The sequence below is a fragment of the Zeugodacus cucurbitae genome, chromosome 6, assembly GCF_028554725.1.
Source record: "Zeugodacus cucurbitae isolate PBARC_wt_2022May chromosome 6, idZeuCucr1.2, whole genome shotgun sequence".
NCBI lineage: Eukaryota > Metazoa > Arthropoda > Insecta > Diptera > Tephritidae > Zeugodacus > Zeugodacus cucurbitae.
The window spans coordinates 1,936,626-1,947,358 of record NC_071671.1 but is presented as its reverse complement, the minus strand read 5'-3'; the positions used below and the strand labels follow the sequence as shown (position 1 = coordinate 1,947,358).

The window sequence follows — 10,733 nt, the reverse complement described above, 5'->3', positions numbered from 1 at the left end:
CGCCGATTGGTGATTGCAACTGCTGCCTCGGCCAGCCAGCCATTCATTAATCGACCAACAAAAAACACACGCGTACGTGCATTTATTTCAGTCGAATGCTGCCCCAATCTTTTTGCGAATTCATTTTAGGCAATTGCAACATTTTCAATTTTGATTCTCAATGCGAGACGCACAGCGCGCGCCGCCAAAATGATGTTGGATGATGAATGCCGCTGTCATAATCGCCGACGACGACGGCTTCAGCGGCTGCTGCGCTTGTGTGCAAATTGCGTCAAATTAACGTCTGTTCATTTTCTACAAATCTGCTTTGCTTTGCTTTGTTGCTACTGTGGCGCGCATTGTTGGTGTTGTTGTTGTTGCCTATTAGTATTGTTTACCAGCAATCATTATTTCTGGCAATATATTGTAATTTCATAAATTTGCTGTTTTTTTGCGTTATATTCTGGTACATTTTGCGCCAATATTTGCTAATCCGCACTCAGAACAGGCGTCAAGCACAGTCAAGTTCGTCGCTTGAGTCTTTTGTTGGTGCACCACATTCGCATTATATTTCGCACGCATAACCGCACAGCCGACGCAGTCAGAATTGAAAGCACAATAAACCGTTATTGTATTCGGTCGGTCGCTCGCCCTGCTCGCTTGTTAAGCTTATTACAAATATTTGTTTGTCTTTTTATGACAGCTAGTGTGGCGTTGCGGCCGCAAGCCTTGCGTGTCGTTGGCGGCGGCGGCACAAATGTGCGCTTTGCGGTTATAATAAAATAAAATGAGATGCATTTTTAAATGATCTATTTGCACTTATGCATATTTGCGTTTGTGACGCGCACGCATGCGCTTCTTGCAATTTGTTTAATGGCGGCAAGCGTTCGGATTTTTGCTTCAATGCGCGCGAGTGACATCGAGAAGCGTGTGAATGCCTTAGCTGATGAAACTGAGAATGCAGAAATTTCAAAATCGAAAAAGTAAATAAAAAAGCTGGCAAAAAATCTCTCAAAAAAATGTCGCAATTTTTTACTATAACAAAAAATAAATTTAAAATTTAATAAAATTTAAAAAAAATATTATTAATTTCTGAAAATATTAAAAAAAAAATTTGAATTTTTTTATTTTAATTTTAAACGTTTCAATAGATTTTATAGAAATAAATAAGCATACAATATTTTTAAAATAAAAATCAACGTGGCAGAAAATATTCATTTAAAAAATAAATAAAATTAAAAATTTAAAAATTATGTGAAAACATTGTGATTCTCTATATACATTTTCTACATTTTGGGCTTTTTTGAATTAAAAAATTTATTTAAAAAAAAAATTGTTTTCGAAAACAACCACTGAACATTTTTATCGATACCACTGCTATCACTATTCACTAGTCGCCCCTAAACTCTTACAATTCGAACAAGTCCTGAACTAAGTAGTCTCAAGCAATTCCTTTTTGTGGTTGCTACATAAGTGAGAATACGAAATTTTTCTGAACAAATAAATATACAAAAATAATAATCTGTCCTTAATTTTGCACTATAATTTTATTTTCAACAAAAAAGTCCTAACTTCAATCTTCATTCCTTCCTTTAACACAAAATTCCTCTAATCTAAAATCCTCCTCTGCCACGAAAAATTATCAAAAATTCAATTCAAAAATTTCAACTAAGACGCCTGTAATCGCAGCTCCAAACTGTAACAGCAACACGGCCAGACTGATAGCGTCGCCATCGATTAACAACCTTTGTGGCACACACGGCGTATGAGTGAAATACCAAAGCAAATGCACGCTCACAGCATTTCAAGTGTGAAAGAGCAACTGTGATGAGCTCTAAAAAATGATGTTTCTAACAAGCTGAGAGCGCTAACAGTCAGCGGTGCACTAGTTTCGCTCGCGAGAGCATAGAAAACGCTGCGGCAACACAACAGCATCAGCGATCACAAAGAAGCAGCAATAGCAAGTTACAACAACATGCTGATGAATATGCGAGCGCATTAATTATAAATAAATGAAACTTACAATTTGTTAGCGGTGCAAAACAACAACAAAAGCAATAATTTGTAGTTGCTTTTCTAATTTCTGCTGCATGCTTTACTGCGACTGGCAACAACAGCACACTTGCTGCTAAGCAGCGTTTCGGATGATGAATGAGCGTTCTGCGGAGCAACCACCACACAGACAAGCGTGTTGTTTTTACTCGCTAGCGCATTTGGCAAATTAAAAACGCAACAACAGTGTAAAGCTCATTATCAAATGTAATGCGCTGTACATAAGCACACACATACAGACGAACATACATTGTTGCGAATGAAATTATTTTTCATTATTTTGCGGCATTTGGCATTTTGCGCTTGACTTTTGTCTCGGGGGACGCATAAACTAATGCTTTTGCTGCGTGCTGGCGGTTTTATGATACCTGCGCGCTCATGTCGCCTGTGTGGCATCTAGAGATTATTCAGGAATTTTTAATTTTTCCCTTGATATAGCAATATATTTATTCTATTTCTGCTATAAACACTTATAACACAGATTTTTTCTAAAAAAAAAAAACAAAAAAACCTGTCGAACCATTAAGCCCATAGAGCATATATTTCAGCTAGAAATCGCACAAAACAAGTCCAGTTTAGACATTTTTTGTTCGGATATCGATATTTTTGCTACTAAGACACTAAAATATATAAAGATCATAATTTAATATGTTTAAGCATGATATGGGTATATAACCACAGATATTATAGAGTTTTTTGACGAGAAGGCATAAATTAATTCTTCATTTTCCAAAAAAATTTCGAGCGAAAGTGTTCGAAACACCATAAAATAACATAATGAACTTTAAAAAATCGTTTTCAAAACACTTCTAATTCAGATCCCAGTTATTTTAAAAATCCATTTAACCCAATTTCAAATACCAAAAATGTCGCTAATAAGACGCTTTAACGCGCTCAATAAAACTAATTCAATTTCAAACAAAAGCACATTTGATTTTATGACTGTGCGAAGACTTGCAAGGAATTCTCATGATCTCACGCATTCGAAACGCCTTTCGCCGCATCCTCTGTCGCACAGCAATCTCCAACCACAAGCTATCAAAAAATAACAATATTTCCTGCACAAATCCAAAACCAAAAAAAAAATGTGCACCCATTCAAACATAATCGCCAAGTGAGTCTGCGCCTCACGTAAAACTGAAACTGAAACGAAAATGTGCAAACAACAACAATGATCAACAGCAGCAGCAGCAGCGCTCAACTATAATGGTAACTGTTTATTGCTCTGCATCATCGACATCATTACCAAGCAACAGCAGCAGCGTGCTTTATTTGCCCTTGTTATTGTTGCTGTTTTTGTTGCAGCTTTAACAAACCAACCAATTCTTGTTGTTGTTGTTGTGTACATTTATGCGAATGGGCTTTAGTGTTGTTGCCGCCAACAACTATTATTCAAGTGTTTATTGTTTTGTACCTTTGACTGTTGTTTTGACTATACCAACAACAAGAGCACTCGCAGTGGCAACAACAACAACAACTCGCTGTGCGCTCAAAACAGTGTCTATTGTTGCTTCTTCGTTTGTTAAATTGCACGTAGTGTTGTTGTTGTTGTTGCTGTTGCTAATGTACCCTCACTCGCTGCTCCAACTCATTTATGCCGCTTGCCACTTCGACAAGCTGCGTCACTCCAGCGCTGCTCTGTTCGCTGCTCGCTGCTCTCGCATCTTTACCGCTTACTTTTTCGTTTCACTTGACTTGTTGTTGTTGTTGCCTATTTGTGTTGTTTCTACATTTATGTTGCTCATTTGCTCTCCGGATACAATTAATTTTTTGGCCAGCAGGCTTGTATGTTTCGTTTCTAAGCTGTGCTATGTGCTGTGCTGTCTGCCTTTTTGTTGTTGTAGTTTTTGAAGATTTTGGCGCGCAATTTGCGCCATCTGAATCTTATCTGCAGCTCTTCTGCCGCCTCAGTCGTCTTCGTCAGCACCCTTGCCGCCCGCTCTGTGTTGCGGCTGCACTTGTTCATGCCTCTGCCGCGTCTGCCTTCAGCCACTTTGCAAAGGCAAACGCTTACGGCAGCCTCTTCGCCTGCCGCAGCCAGCTGCTTGCTGTTAGCTCTAAGCTGCTATTTGCTGCACTGCACTACTATTTGTTTCAAACAATATAAATACTGGCCGCCGAAACTGTTTCAGTATCAAATTCAATTCAACCATCTTCGCAAGAAGAACAAACAGCTAAGTAGCTAAACAACTTTTGTGTGTGATAATTCAAAACCCAAATAAGTGAATATACAAAATGAAGGTACGACAATACAAAAGAAAAATTTTAGTTCACAAAAAAATATTAAAAAATAAAAGTATTTAAAAATATATTTTATTTAAATAGAAATATTAAATAAGCAAGTGCATTACAGTGCTGCCACCTATTTGTGTGCCAGCAAATAATTGAGGGTTTCAAAGGACATCATTGTTGTAAATGTGTGAAAAGGGTTTGTTGTAGCAATTCACCTCAAACATCGATTTGCTTTTAAATAACTCGTGAAATAAAGCGAAAATGTTTTTTTATAAAAAAAATATTTACATTTTTTTTCATTAATAATAAAAAAAATTAAAATTTTTTCGAAATAATAGTTTTTTTTAGTAAATTACAAATATTCATAAAAATATTTAGTGAATTTACAAGTAGCAATTTCAATAATGAACTGTTTTTTTTTTTTTAATTATAATTTTTTTATTAACCATCTTTGAAATTTATTTTCAATATTTTTTTAACACATCTTTGCGGCATATTCGCTTGAATTTGAAAATTGTTGTAATAAAATAAATTATTATTTTGCTCATTATTTTTTTATTATTTTCACATTTTATTTTCGTGAAAAAGCAGTGAAAATAACATTTTTGAAATCAAAAAAATATTTCCAAAAATAACATATTCGTCTATTGAAGCGAGCAGTACAAAAGACTTAAGCCACAAATCTGCTGAAAATGACCAAAGTCAAACTTTGCTTAAAGAATTCCAAATTTGCTGGCTTCAACTTTTAATTTAAAAATTAAAAAAAAAAATTTATTTTATTGAGTTACAGTTAACAACCAACTAAGCTCAATTTTTCGAAAACATTACTTTTTTAATAAAATATTTTTTTTTACATATTCGGTTGAAAACACACCACAACTAAATTTAGGAAATTAAAAAATCTAAAAAATGAAATTTCAAATATATTAAATTTCAGCTAATAGAAAGTTAATCTTACAAAAAGTCAAAAATTCAATAGAAAATTACGCGCTTCCTGCGTTTCACAGCAGTTTACAGTTATTATTTAAAATAAACACAACAATAAACAGTCATTAAAAGATCTTTATCAACTACTGAACAATCCAATAGCTAAGCAACGCTTACTTCCCGCTCAAGCAAAAAATTTTACAAAAAAAAAACATTTCAACATTTCTATCTATGTTTTCGAGGCATACTAAGCTGCGCCCCAAATGAAATACGAGACATGGCATGGCGCTTAATTTGACAGCCATTCATCTTGAGGCGTTAAAATGCTTCAACTTTTTTCTCGCAGCACATTGGCGGCGAACGAAGCCAAGCAATAAATAGCATGTCATTTAGTATTTGTTTTTGTATTATTTATACATATTTGCAAACGAATTTGTATGTCAAATTTCAATCAACTTTAACACGGTTGGCTTGTGTGGAAAGGCAAACTAAAGATTTAAGCAGCGAACCTCATTGGTGAGTTTCGACTAAATGAAGCTGCTAATGGCGCACAGCTCACTAAATGCATGATTTATTGATTTACGACAGTTTTTTATAAAATTTGAATCTACAAAGTTGCTGATTGCACCCATTTTAGTGCGCTTTTTTGCAATATTTTTCGAAGGTAAACACTTTCACTTAACAGCAATTTGTTCCGATTTCAATATCTATTATTGAAATATCGTCTTTTCATAGGCTTTCAACACAAAAGGTCATAAAAATGTGATGCTTGGTTTTGATAAAATTTATTATTTTTGTTATTTTTGGATGCCTTAATCGTCAAAGCCTTATGCAATTAAGACATTCTGCTCCAACTCCAACTATGAAGGAAATAGTGTTAATATAAGGCACTTAAGCAGCCATTAAAATTTATTACCAATATAATTAACGCCAGTTTAAGACAGTTTATCAGTTAATCAACATAAAATGGCGCACTAGTACAAAAAAAAAAACAGAAGAAGAAGAAGAAGCTGAACAAATATATTTGAGAACACAAAAAGTGGTCGCTCAACTGCCAGTGGCAGTTTTATATAAAAACACAAATAAAGACGTCGCTCTGATGGTCATCAAAATGATTTATATGGCCGCAGCAGCGAAAAAATTGTTAAGCAGCACGTTTGCAGCCAAGCCAAATGGTCAACTTTCAATTAAAAATGACAACTGAGCGCGTAGAAGAAGATCTACAGACCTTGCCGCACTTATTAGAATGCCACACGTTCACCACTCGTGTGGATGTTGCAATAAAAATGTTGCAAATACGCAAACGGTTAGGCTTATGTTGCTCAAATTTGTTTTTTTTTTTGTTGTATGCGCTTCATTAAAGCATTGCAAGACTCGGCTAAGACTAATGAAGCAACACTTTCAAATTTGTTATTTTTTTGGAGTTGCAACCACAAATTGTGGCAACAGCAAAAAGCGCTCAATTACAGCTATTGCAACATGGCGTTTTTCGCTTCAATTATATTTGCCAGAACGTGTTGCAGATAACGGCAAATGCAATAAATCAAACTATTATATATGATATGTTCTCAAGTCGAACAACGAAAAGTTGTTGAAATTTTAATTAGCACGCCAGCAGTCCCATATTGCAAGTGAATGCTTTGTCGCAAAAACAATTTATTTCTTGCTAATAAAGGGTGATTTTTTAAGAGCTTGATAACTTAAAAAAAAAAAAAAACGCATAAAATTTGCAAAATCTCATCGGTTCTTTATTTGAAACGTTAGATTGGTTCATGACATTTACTTTTTGAAGATAATTTCATTTAAATGTTGACCGCGGCTGCGTCTTAGGTGGTCCATTCGGAAAGTCCAATTTTGGGCAACTTTTTCGAGCATTTCGGCCGGAATAGCCCGAATTTCTTCGGAAATGTTGTCTTCCAAAGCTGGAATAGTTGCTGGCTTATTTCTGTAGACTTTAGACTTGACGTAGCCCCACAAAAAATAGTCTAAAGGCGTTAAATCGCATGATCTTGGTGGCCAACTTACGGGTCCATTTCTTGAGATGAATTGTTCTCCGAAGTTTTCCCTCAAAATGGCCATAGAATCGCGAGCTGTGTGGCATGTAGCGCCATCTTGTTGAAACCACATGTCAACCAAGTTCAGTTCTTCCATTTTTGGCAACAAAAAGTTTGTTAGCATCGAACGATAGCGATCGCCATTCACCGTAACGTTGCGTCCAACAGCATCTTTGAAAAAATACGGTCCAATGATTCCACCAGCGTACAAACCACACCAAACAGTGCATTTTTCGGGATGCATGGGCAGTTCTTGAACGGCTTCTGGTTGCTCTTCACCCCAAATGCGGCAATTTTGCTTATTTACGTAGCCATTCAACCAGAAATGAGCCTCATCGCTGAACAAAATTTGTCGATAAAAAAGCGGATTTCACATTTCGAACCGAACACTGATTTTGGTAATAAAATTCAATGATTTGCAAGCGTTGCTCGTTAGTAAGTCTATTCATGATGAAATGTCAAAGCATACTGAGCATCTTTCTCTTTGACACCATGTCTGAAATCCCACGTGATCTGTCAAATACTAATGCATGAAAATCCTAACCTCAAAAAAATCACCCGTTATTATTCTCACAAGCGAAATCTATAGACAAAATACATCTGTCTCCAACGGCATTTCTTCACAGCCACCGCCTGCCAGCGCTCCCCGATGCATTTCTTGCTTCATTCATTGATGTCTTGCGACCCAATTGCCAGCATTTACAATTTGTCGCGCCGTTGCTGTGAAACACAGCTTATTTCCTACCCAAATTCTCTGCGAAGACGAACGAACGAACGAAAAAAAATCACGAAAATAGTCAAAATTTTGCAATAACTCATTCAAATGCGACGCGCCACTATCTCAGGCCTACAAAAGCCAACAAAATGCAACAGCGAATTAGCATGCCACAGCAGCAACAGCAACAGCAACAATTGCTACGCTTCGATTTGGCGGCGCTTGCGCACTGCAGGCGCTGCAACAGGTGATTGTCGCTTGCTGCTTGACTGCGGCTGCGCGCGCACTTGGCGCCTTCGGCATATCGCGTTACAGCGCTTGCGACTGCCTGCCACAAAGCGTAACTGTCATCGTCATGCATAAAATGTTAATTTCCTCTAATTACCGGTTGCACAGCTTCATGTAAATCGGCGAGCGAGCACAGCGCTCATGCACAGTTCTACTTCGCCAGCCAGCCGAGAGCCGCGCCGCAGCAACAACAATTGTCTGTTGAGACTTTGTGGCGGCAGTCTAGCCGTGTCTTAGTCTCGCGTTATCGCTGCGCATCAGACGGATTTATTAGATTAGATCTGACAAGTTAATTGCCATTGTTTGCACTTGTTTGACAGCGTTCACGTGGGCCCTTTTTTACCGTTTTATGCAGATTTCCAACATATTTCCCCAAAAATGCAAATGTTAATTAAGTTTATGAGTTTTCATGTAATACAATTAGGCAGACCATAAAGATGAATTTAAGCCACAATGGGTTATAAAAGTTAATTGAAAATATGCTCGGCAAGATCTGTGCAGCCGATAAGCGAGTGGGAGTGTGTAACGGCATTAATTGGCTATTTCGTAAATAATAGCGTACATTAAACGCTTGAGAACACACCGTTACATGCGTGAAGGGGTTTTAAACAATTTAATTAAGCTTTTAATTAACTGTAATATTGTATAACTGTACCAACTGTACTAACTGTTGTAAGCGTTGTAATTTGCTAATTCTATTTTTCTTATTTATGCTCATTCTCACAGTGCTTTGCAACGATAGCTCTCCTTGTCTGCGTCTCACTCGCCCGTGCCGAACCACCAGTGCCCCAAAACCAATACTTGCCCCCCAACCAAGGTGGTCAACAGCCCTCCAGCCAATACCTGCCGCCCACCCAAGCATTCCAGTCGCCCTCCAACAACTACCTGCCCCCACAACGTAACGGCGGTGCCGCCGGTGCGCCACCCAGCAGCAGCTATGGTGCGCCCGCTGCCGGTGCGCCCAGCTCTCAGTATGGTGCTCCAGCTGCGCCCAACTCACAATATGGTGCTCCAGCTTTGACCGGTGCTATCTTCTCCAAGCAGCAAGGCGGTAATGGCGGTTATGGCAGCGGCAACGGCAATGGCGGCTATGGTGGCGAGGAACAATACGGTCCCGCTAAATACGAATTCAAATACGACGTACAAGACTACGAATCCGGCAACGATTTCGGACACATGGAACAACGCGATGGTGATTTGGCTGTTGGCCGTTACTACGTGCTCTTGCCCGATGGTCGCAAACAGATCGTCGACTACGAGGCTGATGGACATGGCTACCGCCCAACCATCCGTTACGAGCAGGTCAACAACGGTTTCAACGGTAATGCCGCCGGCGCCGCTGGTGGACGTGGTGCACAGGGTGGCCAATTCGCTGGCTACCAATAAGGTGCGCGAACGGTCCGTGGACGCGTGTCGTTAAACGAGTGAAGAAGATTTTTGCCAGAAGTTGAAGTACAGTTGTGCGTTGAGTGTTGAGTAAGAGAAAGTCAGCGGGTGAGAGCGGATGTGAGTTAGTAGTAGAGATGACAACATGTATTATATAGCAGTTTTCGTGGCTTGCGCGGCCTATCGCCAAGCGAAACACTCGTCTTTTGCATAAGTTTTTTTCTTTTAAATATTTTTTGGTTTATTTTCCTCAATTTTCAGTTTCCATTGATTTGATTTTGTGTTAGTTTAAGCCAAACAGTTGAGATTATAAGCTTCATTTAATACGTAAGTGTGCGTGCTTTGCAAGCGCTTCGAAAGCGCCGCACAAAAGCTTTCACTTTCATCTCATTACACCATTCGCCGCTTACGATTTCGTGTGCGAGCGCCAAATAGTTGACATTATTTCCGAGCCGTTTCCTCTCCGATCTCTCTTTCTAACTGCCACAACCACAACAACAACTCGCTTCATACTTCAACGCAAAGCCAACAAATCAATCAAACGATGCCCGTCACTTGCCATTTGTTTCCGCCGTCGTCAAACGTACGTACATCAAATCAAATCAAAGCAGCAAACAATTCCAAACACCAACAACAACAACAGCAGCAGCAGTAAGAACAACGCTTTGCGGCGGAACACATTTGTTGTAAAATTTGTTATTCGTTAAACGTAGCAGCTATCTCCATCCATCTATCTTAGCCAATAAGCACTCTCATTTTAGTATATTTCAACTACAGCTTTTGAAAACTCACAACACAAAAGCCGACAATTTGTATAAAATACCGACATACACATCGTACATACATACATTCATCTAACCATAAACATGCATCCCTTAAGCTTAGAAGAAGTATGCACACACACACACACACAATGTGCCCACGAGATTCATTATATGCTTTTTACATAATACTCATTAACTCTTTTTTTATATTATAAAAACAAAAACAAACATAAAAAACATAAAAACGAACAATTATGTAAAAATGGTCATTGTCATTGTAAAGCAACAACAATAGATAATAATGTAATGTGTAACGTGTAAGCCAGAACAATTGTG

The 10,733-nt window shown here is 38.1% G+C and overlaps 1 protein-coding gene across 1 annotated transcript; it reads left to right on the top strand.

The window, feature by feature from the left end:
* The first annotated feature begins 4,130 nt into the window (after positions 1 to 4,130).
* Positions 4,131 to 10,515, top strand: LOC105215622 (pro-resilin). The gene is made up of 2 exons (XM_011189636.3): positions 4,131 to 4,272; positions 8,974 to 10,515. Exons 1-2 carry the CDS (start codon positions 4,267 to 4,269, stop codon positions 9,631 to 9,633), a joined length of 666 nt encoding a protein of 221 aa, XP_011187938.2. The 5' UTR covers positions 4,131 to 4,266; the 3' UTR covers positions 9,634 to 10,515.
* Positions 10,516 to 10,733: the final 218 nt, after the last annotated feature.